The sequence below is a fragment of the Stegodyphus dumicola genome, chromosome 1, assembly GCF_044657685.1.
Source record: "Stegodyphus dumicola isolate Sdum_Otavi_A_Nest chromosome 1, ASM4465768v1".
NCBI lineage: Eukaryota > Metazoa > Arthropoda > Arachnida > Araneae > Eresidae > Stegodyphus > Stegodyphus dumicola.
This window is the reverse complement of record NC_140768.1, coordinates 110454691-110473762: the sequence shown is the minus strand read 5'-3', so window position 1 is coordinate 110473762 and position 19072 is coordinate 110454691. Positions and strand designations below refer to the sequence as shown.

At 34.8% G+C, this 19072-nt stretch overlaps 1 protein-coding gene across 2 annotated transcripts in view; it reads right to left on the bottom strand.

Annotated features, from left to right (window-relative positions):
* LOC118192014 (hemocytin-like) overlaps nucleotides 1–19072 on the bottom strand; it is a 342722-nt gene that overhangs the window by 138785 nt on the left and 184865 nt on the right. For both annotated transcript variants that reach the window (XM_085819309.1, XM_085819312.1), the window contains exons 39-44: nucleotides 16185–16253; nucleotides 14762–14899; nucleotides 6549–6742; nucleotides 4048–4189; nucleotides 1803–1835; nucleotides 1385–1566 (exon numbers count right to left, since the gene is read on the bottom strand). In XM_085819309.1, the coding sequence (XP_085675435.1) occupies nucleotides 1385–1566; nucleotides 1803–1835; nucleotides 4048–4189; nucleotides 6549–6742; nucleotides 14762–14899; nucleotides 16185–16253 (758 nt within the window). The remainder of the gene's footprint in view (nucleotides 1–1384; nucleotides 1567–1802; nucleotides 1836–4047; nucleotides 4190–6548; nucleotides 6743–14761; nucleotides 14900–16184; nucleotides 16254–19072) is intronic.

The following is a 19072-nucleotide window of genomic DNA, read 5'->3' as shown; positions in this document are numbered from 1 at the left end:
GTCGGAAAACATAACACAAGCCCACTGTTGCGGTGTCCACAATGCATGCTCTCTACTCCAGGCTAACCGCAGGCGACAGTGAGTTTCAGAAAGTGGAACGCATCTGACAGGCCTACGAGCATATAGACCAATCTGCCCTAAGCGTCTGTACACGGTCTGCCTTAAAATTGTCGTACCAGTGGCCGAAGAGAGCTGACGAGACAGGTCTGAGGCTGTGCTCCGTCTGTTTCTTTTGGCAGTAACTGCCAAATACCGGTCCTCATTTGGCGTTTGTAACGTCTACTCACATTACCATCATCTTGGAATCGTTGCCAAAGCCTGGAGATGACACTCTGGGCAATTCCAAGTTCGTCTGATACTTCCAGTTGGGTACGCCCACATTCCAGACGGCCGATAATTCTACCACGTAAAAAATCATTCAAATGCGTCTTTTGTGTCATAACTATTCGGTTATTGCACTGAAATGCTTATGAAGCGCCTGCGAACAATTTTACTTCTTTGCCTGTATTCCTTATATATCACTCTCTTACACTCTCGTCATTTGAAGTACCATCGATGTCATCTGGTTACTTCCTGAAATTTGCATATGATTCTTGAAGATGTGTGTAGTGATTTTAGAGGTGATATATTTATTTTAGAGTTCGATTTCTGCGTGACTGCGAATTATCCTTAATTTATGGACATGAGTGTAGTTTAGCCGCTGGCTTAAAAACATTTTCCATTTTCCAGCTTCAACTCCTAAAAGCAGCCTCTCTTTTCCGGGAGGAAGGGAGATCGTTACGATAGTTTTATTGGACTAAGTTTAAATTAAGAAATTTTATTTTATTTGCGTAATATAAAAGTCTTTTTTATATTACTTAAAAAAAAGTCATTTTTATATTACTAAAGCATAAAAATTTTAGACATTATGGTATTTATCTAAATTAATTTAATTATCTTGTTTAAAAATGTACTCTGTACTTCATTTCCCAGTCATTTTAGAAAAAGAGAGAACATCAAAACACGCAAATAAATTAAAAACATGCTATAGGACTTCAAAAGTACAACAAGCAGTCTGGACATCTGGAGCTTAAGATCTACAGAATGCGGTTACGTGAAGTTTTACACATCAGAGTTTAACAGCCTTACCAATACAAACGATTTGGTAAATTTCATTTAGGAAAGTTTATAATCTTGACAGATTATAACTGATTTGACAACAGTTGGCATTCGCTGCAATCTAATGGGCAAACCCACTTATTATTTTCAACTCATGTTAGAACTTCAGACTGGAATTTGGATTGCATTTCCAATGTCCCTGATTAATAGGGTTTTTGCAAGTAATTTTCTGAGAATGCAAAAGAAAATGTAGCATAGGAATGAGAAAAAATATTGAATATAATACCTGAACATATTGATCTTTGTCCAAGAATTCTGTTACCCATCCGCCACTGTGATCTTCTGTCTGTGGAGTATTCAGACGGACAAATCGGCCATCGCTGTTCGGGCTACGGTTGCTAGAAGTCTTGATTTGATAATCTGATATCATCCCATTGTACAGTCCCATTTCTTCAATACATGGTGGTACTGTCGGCAATGATGAACAAAGAATGGTTAGTCCAAAATATACTAAGTTAGTTGCTTGCAAAAAGATACAAAAATGTAACAAATGTTGATGAAAGTTCGTAAGTGTGAGTCAACTCGAAAGTGATATCATTTGAAAGAAAGTTCGTAAGTGTGAGTCAACTCGAAAGTGATATCATTTGAAAGCATTCTTCAAGCGGAATTCATACAAAATATAGTTTTCTATCAAACTAACTTACCATAAGGTGTAGTAGATGGAAGTGTAGTCATTCCTGCAAGAGAAAATGAGATTTATAAGTAATGATAAATAAAGATTTGTTTATCAAAAACTGCATAAATTTGTTTGAAAAAAATTCTTTTAAAAAATTATAAAATCCAAGAAGTATCGTCCGTTGTTACAAAACACAAATTTCAAATTCAGGCTATAACTGATTTTTTATTTTCTTAAAGAACTATGAAAAATTTTAATTAAAAAGAATATTATTATCACATTAGTGTTCAGCATTCCATTTAACAGCGAAGTTCTAGCTAGTCTTTTGAAAAAATGATCAACACTTTTTTAATTAACTTTTAAGACTCTCAAACTGTGGTTGAAATAAGTAGAAGGTAGTAAAAGGAAGTCTCGTATAGTAGAAGACATACATCTCATTAAGAGGGACATCTGTACTTCTATTAACAGAAAAACTTGAAATCTTAATAATAAAACAAAGCTATATTTTACGCTAGAGGAAGAATTCAAATCTCTGTTAAAAACTTTAAATCATTTCTATAAAAGATCACAATTAAAATGCTGAAAGGCTTCACAAAGGAAATTAGTTCTGTTAGTTATTTAGTATTTCATGTTTCTTATTTATCATAAAAACAATTCCAATAATGAAAAGATGGATTTGAAGAATTAGAAATAACCTTATTTAAACATATAATACTTTGTCAGGGGAAAGCATTTAGAAATAAATCTAGTTTCTGAAAATCATTTTTCATGCTCATGATCATCGAAATCGTCGCTTTGTTAGCCACACACTGGTCCCAATGATTAATAATATTGGAGGAGGACGACAGTATTTACAGAAGAAATTAAATACACAACGCAGATTCAGATACGGCAATTATTAAGACTGCAGGTTACGAATCTCAAAGAGTGGTGAAAGACGCCAAAGACAGACTGAAATTGAGCTGCAGGAAAACAACTGAAGAAAGGTTACAAAACACAATTAGTCCTAAGTATACAATAGTTACATGCCTAAAGGGAAGGATGACTTCATAGCTAACTTCTGAAAGGAAACTGGCCCGTTTTCATGTAATCGGAAAAAAACATTGAAAATATCATGCAGCCATTTCGTTCGCCGCGAATGGGTCCCAGGTTTTCGGTGGTCTTATCCAACGTTGCTATATTTCAAGGTTTGCTCCCGATAAGAGATTTTTGAGCATCTGACATCATTGATTCATAGTCTGTTCCTTAGCAGCGTGGAGAACTCAAGGTAGACAGACTCTCTTTCAAGTTCAACCTTTCTGTTTCCAACCCTCGAAACAGTGATGTACCTTATTTATCTGCGAAGTAACGTCACTTTACTTAACGAAGTAGAAGAAATCTTGTTTTGGAGCAGGAGATCGATATCATCACGCTGGTTGACAATGGGTCTAGTCATTGCCTCCTAGATACATATCTAGGTAGATATCCTCCTAGATATATATCTAGGAGGCAATAGTCTAGTAGAGCAAACCTTGAGTTCATTTCTGTCCCTTCTGTAAGTGACGCCATTGAACTCGAGCGTTGGGAAGAGTCTAACGTTGTCTATATTTAGTGACCTTGGTCTAATCGGCGCGGCTACTGAATCGAAGAGAAGATATGGCTTACGTAAAGTGGAGAAAAAGTAAAAACTTATATAGCATGGTCGAAGAAAGTTAGAAATTAGACCATAAGGAAACGAAGGTAAGGATGAAGGCATTTATATTACAAAGTTGTTTGAAAAGACTAGCTTTGGTAACTTCAAACATAAAATACACGCAAACACGGCAGTTTATCACACGCAGAAAGATATAAGAAAATATGTTTTCTGATCACGATCATCCGAAAGCATTGTTGGTTACATTTATCCGAAAAATTGCTACTTTTATTCATATCTGATTACTTTTGTCCGAAAGCATTGTTGGTTTCCGTAACATAAACATTTAGAAATATTCATGAATCTACTTCTATTATCTTACTATATTTTAAATAAAATTATTCATCTAATGACAAATAGCTCTTTTCGATGTTTTTGACTATTATGCATTTATAAACTTGTTTATGGTTTGAAGAACAGAATTTATGGTTTTGAAGATAAGCTATACGACCAATCAAAAGAGTAAAAATAAAATTAAAAACATTCCTTTGTTTTTGGTGAACTAACTATTAGCCAAATCTAGACTGCACACAATTATATCCACGAGATACAGTTATCGAATAAAGTACAAAGGAATATAAAAATAAAATTTGCTTTTTACCTTCTGCACAACCCAATATTCCTAACCTTAGAGCAAGCTCCCTGTGATACGTCAGTGGCTGTATACGAACATAACGAGCCTCGAATGGTCTTTCGAACACATGCTCCACAGGCGATTCGTTGTCGTAATTACCTGAAAAAATCTGAAACCAAAAACACAAACAAGTTTAGAAGTAGCTTGAGTTTGCATATCTTGCTGTCTTTGGTAAGTTTAGGGTCTGATATACGAAGTTCTGGCTTGAGGTGTAGAATGAGATTTGAAATACGGAAATGTATAGCTAAATAACATTAGCAAGTTATTATGAATCTAGACCTAATTATAAGGGGATACCTTCCTTTTAACCTTACCTTCAAAAAGGGCATTACACGTAACAATCAAATGGTTTCTTTTGCTTTGAAGTGGATGGATTCACCACTCATTAATTATTTTTATTAAAATGATCCTGAGTAAAATCAAATTAACTTTGGAAGTTTTAGATTCTGATTATCGTTGATCTTAAGCTGGTACAAAATATTCTGGACATGAGCTGTCAAGTAAAAGTGCTAAGTGATTAAACCAGGGAATAAAGAAGACCGTGTCCTCATTATTCTCGTGAATGTTTCTTATGGGATAAAACTTCTTGCAGTCTTTATTCTCCCAGAAACGGATACTGGAAGTTGCCTTCTTTATTGAATTCTAAACAGTTAACCGTCTTTACATCGTTTAGCACCACATGCATGCAGTCTGCTCATCGAAGTCAACATAATTATTTAGCCAATTTATGGGCCGATCACATACTGTCAGTTAGTTATGCGGTAAAAAAGTCAATCTGTGGCCTTTTAAATGCTACCGTTTGGGATTACGCAAAATGCTAATGTATGTTTTAAATACACTCATGTCCATAAATTAAGGATAATTCGGTGTTACGCAGAAATCGAACTCTAAAATAAATATATCACCTGTAAAATCACTACACACATCTTCAAGAATCATATACAAATTTCAGGAAGTAACCAGATGACACCGATGGTACGACACAATGACGAGAGTGTAAGAGAGTGATATATAAGGAATACAGGCAAAGAAATAAAATTGTTCGCAGACGCTTTATAAGCATTTCAGTGCAATAATCGAATTATTATGACACAAAGGACACATTTGGATGATTTTTTACGTGGTAGAATTATCGGCCGTCTGGAATGTGAGCGTACCCAACCGGAAGTATCAGACGAACTTGGAACTGCCCAGAGTGTCATCTCCAGGCTTTGGCAACGATTCCAAGATGATGGTAATGTGAGTAGACGTTACAGCACAGGTCTCCCCAGAGTTACAACGCCGAATGAGGACCGGTATTTGGCAGTTTCTGCCAAAAGAAACAGGCGGAGCACAGCCTCAGACCTGTCTCGTCAGCTCTCTTCGGCCACTGGTACGACAATTTTAAGGCAGACCGTGTACAGACGCTTAGGGCAGACTGGTCTATATGCTCGTAGACCTCTCGGATGCGTTCCACTTTCTGAAACTCACTGTCGCCTGCGGTTAGCCTGGAGTAGAGAGCATGCATTGTGGACACCGCAAAAGTGGGCTTGTGTGATGTTTTCCGATGAGTCCAGTTTAGCTTGCAGTCTGATTCTCACCGGACTTTCATATGGAGAGCTCCAGGTACCCGTTACCACCAAGAAAACATCATTGAACGACACCGTTACGGTGGTGCAGGAGTGCTCATTTGGGATGGAATTATTCTGGGTTCCAGAAATGACCTGCATGTTCAAATTGAAACCATGACAAGCCAAATCAATCGAGACGTCATTCTGGAACAACATGTACGTTTGTTTCGGGGCGCCATGGGCGCACAATTTGTGTTTATGGATGACAACGCCCGTCCTTACCATGCAAATATCGTAAGCGAATGCCTTCAATCGGAGGATATCACCCGTATGGACTGGCCAGCATTCTCACCGGACTTGAATCCAGTAGAGCACGTGTGGGACATGCTTGGCCGACTAGTTGCAGCCCGTCAACCTCCTCCTACATGTCTACCGGAACTTCGGAGAGCATTGCTTTTTGAGTGGTGTAATATCCCCCAAAATCAGATCGATAATTTGATACTCAGCATGCCTAGGCGTTGTACGGACTGTATTGCATCGTCTGGGAGACATACAATGTATTAACAATCATATCAACCATGTAATATTGGTTTTTTGTAAATAGGTGTTTTTTGTAATTTGCTCCAGACAGAAAAATTCGCTAATTTTTTTTTAATAATATCAAACATATAGCATCTTTTTTTGCTCTTAACCTTTTGTTTAATAAATAAGCTTTACAAATAAGTCAAATTTGTGTTGCTTCTAACTCTTCCTTTGCCTGATTTTCCATTATCCTTAATTTATGGTCATGAGTGTAATTTACGTAAGTATAGTATAAATTTATGCTCATGAGAATTTAAATACTTGCTGGTGTCATTATCTTCATTCCAATAACGATAAAAATTACGGAGTAATTACTTATTTCCATGTATAACTTACCTTTTCTTTTCCATTGGTATCCGAGACGTAGGCATAGCCTATTCCGTCTCTGCTGTACAGTACTTTATACGATTTCACCCATTCTGGATATCCAGAACGACCTTTGGTAATGACGCCATACACTGGCTGGATGCGTCCCAAATCAACCTCTATGAACTGGAATTCGTTGATCTCACCCGCAATCCAACCACCGGCTGAAAGAAAATGACAATCAATACAATGAGTCATCGGCAGTTAATCGCTGTTAATTCCGTTATTTACCAAGCAGGACATTCCGTTCTTCTTGGCAAGTAACAGAATTCATTATAAAAATACCAGTGTTTACGAAGTCTCTATTATTGAACAAATCTAAGGAATAAGAACTAAAAGTTTCATAAATTACTTTATAATTTCAGGAAAACAGGATGCATGCCTAAGATTGCCATTTTTTCAGAATGACAGACCGAGAAATTTGTCTTATCGAGACACCTGTCTTACTATTGTCAATAAGTAATATTGGTGACAAAATAAATCGCTATTTATTCCTTCACTTTATTATGTATTTTCTCTCTTCTTCCAGCATGCATTCGTGATCTAACGGTAGCACACTCTGCACGTCTTCAAGAGGTCCAGGTTCGAGTCCTGGCGAGGGCATCGCACATTTTTCACATCTCCTGATTAAAAAGGCCTTAATGTCGCTACAGTGGCGCCCAAACTAAAAGGTGGTGGATGATTATTCTTCATCACCAGTATTTGGCGACTGGGTCTCCAGTTGCCCTTTAAAAGAGGAGTATATAAGGTATTTTATCCCTCCTTCCAGCATGTAACGGTAGCACACTCGGCGCGTATTCGAGAGGTCCAGATTCGAGTCCCGGCAAGGGCATTTCTCATTTTTCATGTACTTCTGTTTCGAAATATCCTAATGTCTCTAAAATGTAATCAAAAATAAATTAAATAAATCATCCTTATAATATTAATAATATTTTTTTAAGAAACTTGAGAACGTAACATTAGCATTTTATACCATTTCTCAGCATTTTTTGAACAATCACAAATGATATGGAATATTATGGTCATATGCCCAGGAAATATTTTATGATATTCGACGAATATCTTTAGAATGTTTCATATTCCATGTTCATGAATATTCCAATTTGAAGTATTCCTCGAAGCTGTTGGAAGGAATTTGCCTGTAACATTTCAGGCATATTTCATAGGAACGAAAAAGAAAGATTATATTCTTAAAAAGCTTACGAAGCCTTGAGAAAAAGGGCTTTGTGTTGATTTCTTACATACAAGCACCCCTCCCCCAAAGTGCTTAGACATTGACAAAGTAAAAGATTTTATTTCTGTTTATAGCCTGAATTTCTAGAATATTCTCAGAATGCATAAAGATTATCCCTTGGATATTTCATAGAATGGTCTGGCATATAAATACAAGCGAATTGGTATAGTCCATGTTTATTCTACTATATGACTGGAAGATTATGGAATTTTCCTAGGATATCCTCATATTCCTACCTGGAATATCTCAGGCATCTTCATATACAGTGTGGAACATTACCACATCTAAACTTCAGAGAGTCTACTAGAAATTAATGTACATGTACGTAAGGACTGCAGCTGAAGAAATCGAATGGAAAAGCTGATTCTATGTCTACCACGATATTCGAGTCACATCTAGACTTCATTTCCGATGAAGAGTAAAATTTGAGAAGAAAAAAGTTTTTCCAATTAAAAATCAGGAATGAATGATCTATCTTGTTTTATTCCATCTCATAAAATCTCTTTTAGGAAAGAAAAACTGGGATAAACCGATTTCCTGAAAATATTATTTTAGGACCGTGGCAACCGTACGAATACTTAACTGAATTAGAATCTAAATGTCCTTTAGCAAGTTAAACTATACCATATTATACTCCAATAACGTGATTATATATTCAGTTACATTCCCATTCCTAGATTATGAGGATATAGATGCTGAAAATAAAATTAATCATTTCTATAATTTTCCAGAAACAGAAAGATAATTTGTTATTTTTAACAGTATGTTTTGTGTACTAAAAACAAAAAAATATCAGGTAACCAAAAACGTTCGAACGGATTTCGTCACTCATCAAAAACGGACTACGAAAATCTTAAACAGCCATTTTATTCTTCGAAGTAATCGCCATTGGCTTCAGTTACATGTTACCAAGGAGGCAAGCTTATCAATGCCCATTTTGAAAAAACCCTTTTTTTAAGTCTAAAAATTGTGATACAACTTTTATGACATCCTCGTGTTTTTCGAACTGCTGTTCCCCGCAGATGGTTTTACATGGCCAAAAATAGGTAATGGTCAGAGGGGTCGATGTCCGAGGAAAAGGGTGGCTGAGGCAGAACTTCCCAGCCCAGTTAATGGATCACCTCTTTGGTCGCTTTTGCCGTATGAGGTTTGACATTATCGTGGAGAAGGAGAACTCCTTTTCCGTTGAACAGTGCTGGCTGCTTCCGGTGCATTGCAACTGAAACTCTTTACAGTTTTGATGAGTAGACCTCGAATGTTATGGCGTTTCCGCTTGCTTAACATTCATAGTGAAATATGTCAGGGCTCATCCGCCAAACACACAACGTTATATTATTTTAATATGAATGTCCAGTTTAGCGTCCAGTGAGACCAAACCAGAAGTCGACCGACAATGTTTCTTTTTTTCGGTTAACATACATGATCCATTTTTTGTCATCTGTTGGTCCAGGAACGAAGTTTTATTACGGCGCGACAGCAAAGACAAGCAGATGTTCAATCGTTGAAGCTTACTCTTCTCAAACAGGACATGAACAACCCACTTGCTTAGTTTCCATGTCATCCCAAGGTTATGAAGATATAATCAAATGGTTTCGTCAGATACTTCAAACCTGTATGGAAGATCCTGGCAGGTTTAATGAGCATTCTGCTTGAATTTCTTCTTCAAGCTGAACTTTATTATCGACAGTGAATGGACGACCAAACGAGGCTTGTCTTCAAGGCTCTTGTCTCCAGAAGAAAATCGCCTGAACCACATTTGACCAGTTCTCCAAGCATGGAACATATTATTTTAAAAGCTTGTACAGCATAGTTTCCTAATTTGTACTCGTAAAGCAAAAGAAGCCTTGAAACCTTGTTTCCCAACGACATGTTCTTGGAAGATTGCCCTTCCTACGAAACCAACAGCAAAACGTGCGGTGTACTGAACTACTACCGTCTTTTTCTGAAAATAAGACACTGTCTTACTTTCCTTTTTGGTCCAAAATACGCGCTAGGGCTTATTTTCGGGGGAGGGCAAAAATAAAAGTATATTTATATATTTTTTATTTAGTATTTATTTTACACGGAATACAGAAATTTAAATTTATTCAATTACAGTCATGTCATCTTCTGGAACATCATGATAAATAAAATTCTGAAATATATTCCGATTTTCTCCCAAATCCATTTCCTGTTGAATCATTGGTCCGAATCTCTCATGTCTTACGATACAGCCATCGTGAAATGAATACTTCTTGCCTAAGTAGCCTCTTCGTAGTGCATTGGAAACATCACTTTCAGTTATTTTGTCCCATGAATTTTTTACCCAATTCACAACTTCTTGTAAGCCTGGTTTTTACAAAATTACCTCGATGATTTCTCACCATTCTGTTTTCAATATATTCATTGATTTCCATCCGCAAATGATCCTTGAATGGCTTGTTTATTGCATTGTCAAAAGTCTTGAGGTAACCAGTCATTCCTGCCGGAATATTATTTATTTTTACCCATCAATCACCCCTTTTGATCCTCGACTCATTCTGTGGGGGTTGGAAAAAGGTCGCTGCGCCGTGTGTGTCTCGGGGATTACGGTTCAGCCCAAATTTCACCATGACGATAGTCTGCCGACGCTAACGGATGACGATGCCTTTCCTGTGAACGTATCTCTCTCGGGGCAAACGGTGAACTGGTTAAGATAAATTCCAAGAATTAATTTGAAACGAACTGTAGAGGTAAACAATTAATTTCTCGGAATATTTTGTTTCAAACATTTCTCTGAAATACGAGTATCAGGAAAGCTAAACATATTATTACTTAATAAATCAACAGCATTTTTTAACGAATTCTTTTGTCACATTATTTTAACTAGGGATTATTTTCGGGGGATGTTTTATTTTACAAAAAGTTCCTAAAATCACGATAGTGCTTATTTTCGGAGGATGTCTTATTTTCATAAAAAGACGGTATCTATTGCATAAGGTTCGAAAGCATTGTAAACATATGATGTCAACAGAATCAATTTGAGCCCACTAATACGCAAAAAGTAATTCTTCTCCAAAACCGCACGAATTTTCTTGGTTAACTGGTAGATATATTTAATTTTCTGTGAGGCACCACAACTGGAAACTCAGCGCGGCCTTAAATTTTATACATCAGCAAAATTTAAAAAGAAACGAGTAGAATAATATAAGGAAGGAAAAGTAAGCAATATTCGCGAACTGTGTTGGCCAATTCAAGGTTTTTATTAACAAATTATAAGCAATATATATACAGGAAAAATGTTTTCTAAAGTAAACATCTCGTTCAGATTAATCGTTCAGAGAAACTTTAATTTTAAGATTATTTGCTATTTTTTTAACAATATTCTTTTGGCTTAAATGGAGTAATTAATGTCTTAATTTGGATTGAGTATTAAATGGGAGTTATGGTTTGGATCTAGCAAATAATTTGATGATTACTTGGAAGTAAGATGAAACTCTCTCTATTAATTTAGTTATTAATTGATGGTAGATTGGTTTATCCCCTTGATAAGTCGATTAATCTGCAATCAATGACAATAGTTACTTTTCCAATAATACTTAAAATTTACTTTTTGGTTTGGTATTTTTGCGATTAAAGATTTTTCTTTGTAGATTTTTTTTAAACAGGAGATTGTAATTACTTTTAAATACTAATTTTAATTCTGCCTCAGCATTTTTTCTTTAATGGTTTTAAATTGAATTTGTGTCCCTTGGAGATGGTATATAGAAAGTTTTCTTATTATAAATTATTATGAATTATTGGTTTATAACTTTGTAGCTTTAGCGCAAGTCATAGGCTTCTTAATTTACTTTTAATTACTTTATTTTGAATATATATATGTTACCGTGAAAGACCGAAATTGGAGAATGTCGACTTTCACCGGAGAATGTCAACATTCACCAAATACGTCGGTGAAAGATCGAATATTGCGTTACATTCTTCTACATTCGGACCTTCACCGGTGTATGTCGACAATCACAGATATGCTCTGGTGTAGGTCGAAAAGAGAGGAGTATATGTACACGTTCATTGAAAAAGGAAATGTTCCACAAAAAATGCAGTTGTAAAAGCAAGGGCCTCTTGTGCAATTCAAAGTGTCATAATAGTTTAAGTTATTGCAATAAATAAGATTTGAATCACATAATTTAGAAAGTTTTTAACTTCTATTATTTTCCTCTCTCATTTTGAATCTACTGTGTGTTTTAAGTTCTTATGTTAAGTCTCAAGTTCTTTTTCCGCGACTGAATTACGAAGAAAATATAATACTATTCTTATATGTTCAACATTCACCATTAGTACATGGTGAATGTCGACATTGACGGGTGTAAGTCAGAAATAAGAGTATTTGGAAAATATTTCGGACATACACCAAGCGACTATGTGAATGTTGACATTCACCGGTGAAAGTCAACATTCTCCAAATTTCGGTGTTTCACCGTAACATATATATAATAGGAAATACACATAACAAGATTAAAATAAAAATATAACCATTTCAAAACTGAAACAAAAATTAATAAAACTGGTATAAAATATAGAAACTTGAAAATTCCTGAGTCTTTTACAGTTACAGACGAAAACATCGCAAGGCGGAAACACATCGTTGTACGAAACACAGTGCAAGTCAAAAAAGCAATAAGAAAATATCGCATTTCTGAAACAGTATGGTGTCAATACCGTCGTTGAAAATAAAGCGATTCAAAAACATCCCAGTTTTAAGATATCATCATTGAAAATATCGTCGTAAAAAATAAAGCACCTACAAATCATTGCATGAGGAGATTAAATCTCAAGAATGCGTTTTTCAGGTTTAAAAGTTGTAAATGCATGTTCGCATAATGATTTGGGAATGCAAAAAGAAATGAAGAAATTTTAACTTTTATATTTCATATTTTTGAATTAAATAAGAAATTTTTGCACAAAAATAGGAAGAAAATAGAAGCTTTCAAAAACTGAAAATGAGTAGAAAATTAATGCTACTTATAGCAGTTAATATAGTGTTAAACATATATAGTTAATTAATAAAAGTCAATAATACCTTTTTTTAATGTTTTATCGCAAATTTTTCATGAAAAATATATTATAGAAAATATTAGAAAAGGAAAATAAGTAACTGCATGAAATTACCTTTATTAAAATTGTCAAATTAGTTTTCAAATTGTAAAATTATTTTCTGTCGCCTTTCTTAATTTGATTCTTTTAGTGAAAATCAAATCTTGTTTTGTTACACTTCATTCATCTTCTTAAAGTTCAGTTTCATGCACAGTATACAGTTAAATTTCAGGTACGTCAATTATTATTGAAATTAAGTTTATTCATTTATTAGGTAAATATGAAATATAAAAATAAAAATATTCCTCATTTTTTTCCTTCGCTCCCAAATCATTTGCATTTATTTGCATTTATAACTTCCAAAGCCTGAAAAACGCACCGTCTGCGATGTTATCGTCATGCGACGATTTGTAGGTGATGTATTTTTTATCATGATATTTTCGACGACGAGTTTTTGAACAGCCTTTATTTTCCACAACGAAGTTTTGTACCACAATGTTTTAAGAGTAGCGATGTTTCCTCCTTGCTTTTTTCCCCCTCCCACGTTGTTTTGTATGACGACGTTTCGCTTTGCATTGTTTTCTCCGCAACGGCGATGTTTTCGGAGGATACCCATTTTCAAGGAGCAGCCAAAGAACTTTCAAGAGAGCTCCGATTCTAAATTATATCTAGATGATTGTCATCTAGTTGATTACTTCGAAAACGCCGATTCTTCTTCTTTCTTTCTTCTTTTTCTTTCAATAGAGATTTTCGAATAAAAGGTTAAATGCTTCTAATGACAGTATTTTTCAAACTTGTTAGTCAGTCTCAAAATTTAGGTTATTGCTGCCACTACGCCAAAATGATGTACCTGAGTTTTATGCCATTTCCCCTTGATACCTTTTTTCCATTATTTTTCGGAATTTCACAGTAGGCTAAAAGGCAGAGATGTATATTTTATAAATAAATATAGAGAATTATTGGGTAGAAGGAATTTTCTTAAAATCAGACCCATGTGCCAAACTTTCAAATACGTTTTTTTTGGAGCAATGATTTCACAAATTCGTGATTTTTAAAATGTAACATCGACGATATCATTAACCTTCTTCTCTCAGCATCCTATTTCTTCTGATTACTATTCACTTCAACAATATAATAATGATATTTTGACAGGAGCTGAGTTTCCATGCTTTGCGTTTATCGTAAATTAACAAACACTAATTTTTTAAGAGGTGGTACTTAATGCTTCTTGAAATGTTTAAAACTATATATTTTCTTCGATAAGAAGAATTTTTTTTAAACCCAAATTACGGTATACTTTGTTGACATGCACTGTAGCTTCTACTGTTAGAATTTTTCAATATTACGCATTTTTCTTAGCTGCTGTCACATCTTCATCTATTTCAAAAGAAAAGGAAATATTTCCTGTAAAATATAATTGCAGCAAGAAGAAGGAAAAATTAAAAAAACATTTTTTTGGGCATTGCGATTTGGAAAATTAGAAATTTGATTTATATTAATACTTGAATGCTTTACTTCTGAGATACATTCAGAAAGTTTTTAACATGCTCATATTTAAATTTAAAAGTCTTTTCTGCTCTAGGTAATAAAGTTAGTACTAAATTATTACATAAAATGGAAGTAAGAACTAAGTCATCTTCGAGATAAAAGAATAATGCTCTTCTTATGTGCATGTGATTTAGAAATGTGATTCATTTTTTTAAACACTGCATAAATGTGTTCTGATGACTAATAAATTGATCGTGCATGTGATTTAGAAATACAGTTCCTATGCATTTATGTGTTCTAATGACTAATACACTGATTACGAAATTTAGAATATTAATTCATCAGTCATTAAATTTTAACAGAAATGTATCAATATTCCACGAAATGAAGAGACTTTTTTTTTCCTCACCTGAATAGCTAGTGACGACGGAACTCAACCTTGCGTTGTGAGGCGCACTATCTTCACTTCGACTACTTGATGCCTTCAGACTGCTGTCTGGCAAAGGTAGTGGACCATCCACAATGTCGTAGTAAATAGTGCACGGTTCTGCAAAGTTAAAAATCATCATTTCATTTGATGCACGCCATCAAAGGCATTTAAATATTCTACAATTCAGCACAGTTTCTTTAATAAATTTCTTAGAAAATGAAACAGATATCAGGTATCCTAGCGAAAGAAATGTTTACTTGTTTTAGCAAGTTTGTTCAGAGCTTAAATTGTATAAATATTCATCTCCATGAAGGACAGCCAAGCGACATATCGTCCTGTCCTACTTTTTCAAGGGTTTAAAGTAAACCCTTTTATTAGTTCTTCAACCAAACAATTTATAATAACAGAAGATTCCGCTGCTTGGGGATTAACTGAAAACACGAGTTGCAAATTTAAGTATTTAAAATATGAGATTTGCATGAGAAAGCCCGATTTTAAGTTTTCGCTCAAGTCTCGACACACGCGTTGAAACATGGTTAGCAAAAACAAGCGAGGATTCATAAATTAGGAAAAAATGGTAATGGGACGGCAGGTTATGTCAAGTCAGGCTGAAGTATAGTGGGCGCCCAATGTTCAACCATAGGTGACTTTGGTATAACCCAACTGTATTAACTATTTAGACGCAACACGCGGAAGGAAGCCATAAGAGACCCTCCAAAGTAACCTTGAAAAATGTTTTGGAGCTTGTCCTTTTTGCACCTGTAGAAACTTGAAACAGTTGGTGCCTTTGGCTTTTATAACGATTTAGAACGTATATCTAGAGCAGTTGGTGCCTTTTGCACTTGGATTTAGAATAGCCGGCGCTCTTCACCCTTACATAAATTTGGAACATGTGGTGCCTTTCGCAGTTACAGTAATTTAGGACAATTGGTGCCTTTCGAACTTATAATCATTTAGAAAAGTTGTCTTTTTTCGCACTTATGAAAATTAGACTTACGAATCTCTGATAACTGATATGTAATTTTAATAAAATACTTATTTGCAAAATATTTGTATATAATACCTATTATTTACTAGTTCGTTTATGCAAGGACTGTTAATGCAAAAATTCTTTTATGCAATGCAAAGTTTTTTGCTATGAATAGTTCCTTTTTGCAGAGTTCTTTAGGAAGACGATTATCAACCGCTAGCGAAATCTCTAAGTTAAATTCAAGAACCCTGTTCTTGTATACATTAACTAATTTGCATCCTGACGGGAGATACATGAAATATATGTGATAGTATAAACAAAATAATGGTAAGTTAACTGGCTAATAGGCATAAAATCCTACAAGTTGCTTACAATGAAGGAAAAAATTTAGCAATAAATGTTAGATAAGATACAAATTATAAATTTACTTACCAACTGTGATAGGTGGTATTGTTGGTCTCGTAGTAATGATTGGAGTCGTTGGAGTAGTAGTAGCTTCCTCTGAAAAGAAAAGGAAAAACATGAGGCACATGGTATACAAATACTTATTTATTACACTTGTAGAGGCTTTAGTCATTAACGGTAAACTGTTTTAGATTTTAACTTATATTGATTCACTGTCTACAGCGCAGAGTATTTTGTTCTTCGGAATATTATAACGAGATAGACAAATACACTTTTTCTTTCTAAATAAATACACTTTTTCTTTAAAACAAACTTCAAACTAAGATTGAATTTCAAATTTGAATGTAGCATATTTCTCTTCCATGCATATGTGCATATTATTGGCGATCACTAACACGCAGGAGCAGGGGTACGAAAACAATAAAGAATTTGTGAAAATCATCCTTTAAATAAATGAAAATCAAGATTGATGCAAATAGTGTTGTAAATTCTAATTTATTTTTTATACTAACTGTTCGGACTGAGTTCATGCCTTATCCTTTCTCTGTTCTCACAATCCTTTTCTATAGAAGACATTTTTGTGAAGGATATATTGACAAAAGGGAAAATGTAACAAGAGGAAGTTATAAGGTATTTCTTCGGTCTTCTTAGCAAGCCTTCGTGGTGTAATGGAGAGGCTCGTGGTTCGAGTCCTGGCGAGGGCATTGCTCCTTTTTCACGTCTCCTCCTTCGAAAAACCTAAAACCTAAAACAGTGGCGTCCTAACTAAAAAAGGTGGTGTATGATGATTCTCTACCACCAGGAGTTGGTGATTGGGTTCCCTAATCACTAGTTGCCCTTTAAAAGGAGGCGTATGTAAGGTACTTCTCCCGCCTTTATAGCATACCTTCGTGGTGTAATGGTCTGCACACTAGACGCGAATTCGAGAACTCCGAGGTCCCGGCGAGGGAATTGCTCATTTTCAAATTTTTGCTCATTTTCTCCAGCATCGAAATAAGATAATGTCTTTACAAAGTTAGAAGAAAGGAGTTTTACTGGGGTTGAGGTGACGACCAGTCCGGGCTGTTACTATAATGTCGTAAGGACTAGTACCTTGATTTTCTTAATAGGTCTAACACATAAAGCTGATATATAGATAAATAATTATAGGCAAATTGGATGGTGAATTCAAATCAGTTAATCGAGTGGCAGATTGAATACAGTAGAATCAATGTTCTTTCAAGCAGAAAATGACGTTCTGTTTCTTTCGTGAGATGTGAATACTGAACAGTAATTAATACTTAATTTTCTGAGTTGTTTCTTATAGAAACAATGGCAAGAAAATTTAGTCCAAGGAAGGATTATCCTACAGCACTGGCATTCTGTTTTCGGAAGATGGTGAAGTTAAGAACTCAGCTAGATCTTTGCCGTGCGCAAAACAACTCTTGGGGAAACCGAGCTAGAAGCATTGGTTCATGTTCTGTGTTTATCCGAGAACTGTTACAGAGATGAGAAAATAGCTTTACGCTCCTGTAAAATACTTTACGGCTATCACCGCACTGCATTGTCTGTTCGAATAAAGAACCGAGATCTTTTTGTTCCGAGAGCTGAAGGAAAGAAGAAACGATTCCATTAAACTGTGAATGGTAAATTTCTCCAGATTTTAAACTTGACTTTTCGCTTGGTCGGGATATTAACAACGAAAAACCTGTGATTCCGTTGAAAAGCTGCAAAGCACACTCAGCTTGGTAGAAGAATTCCATAGTATCAAGTCTTGATATTTTATAGCTGAAAACTGTCAATGCTGCCTAAATAATTATCTCCAACGACCGAAGTGAAAATTCTTTGGTCGCTTTTAATTATTGCTGAGAGTGGCCAAGGCATAGTCCTCTTCTGAAACTCGGTCTTCCTTGATTGCCAAAAGGCAACCAAAGCACACGCACTGGAAATGTGCAAAACCTACATGCCTTTAATTTTTTTGAATTTTGTTTTGTATGTTGATAAGGAAAGAAACATCTAAAAATCCCATTGTTGCAGGAAGAGCTGTAGTATAACTTGGACTCGGAACAATAATTTTGGAATACATTACAGTGTTTTAAAATTGTTTAAATTATGATCTGTTGCTGTTGATCAGAAATTATACTCTTGTTATTCAACAAGGGGTCACGTTAGATCGGTAATTAATTTTATTAAGTTTTCGACTGATTTGCACAGAGCCATAAGACATTTCTAAGGTCAGAGATTCTGAGTTCTGTATACGGTTTAGGTATTGAGTTTTAAATAACTGTTTAGTTTCTGACGTATTGTTAAAACAAAGCCTAAATTTGATTGATAATTTATTACTTTTTCTGAAAACTTTGTAACAATTGTTTACAATTTCTGTAACTTTCATATAAAGAGAGGAAAAACACTCGCGATTTAAATATTCGTGTAGTGTATTTTGCGATTTACTTTATCAGCAAACTTAAATTCCTAGAATTTAACCCTTTACCATGCAATGAAAATACTCAATATAATACATTGCAGTGATATTAATGTGATGATAATAATTAATAATTAAGTTCTGCCATTATGGCAAAGCAGTTATTGTCGGGTTTTAACGAAAGTTTTCCGCCACCGCAAATATCGTCTGCGCAAATAATTCGCGTTGGCGTGTTTAATCCTGTTTTGTCACACGAATTTTGAGATTTGAAAGAAAAAGACTTGCTTTAGAACACTGTTTTGTGAAATTTCTAAAAAAATATCTGTAAAGATCATGACTTGTAAAGATCGTGACTTATAAAGATCATGACTTGTAAAGATCATGACTTAAAGAGAACGTGAAATATAAATAATAGGACAAGAATTTGCATTTTACGGTGTGGCAACAAGAGGAGAATTCGGAAGATTTTTATATATATTTTGTTTTGAGAGAGTGAGTTTAAGATTTTGAGTAT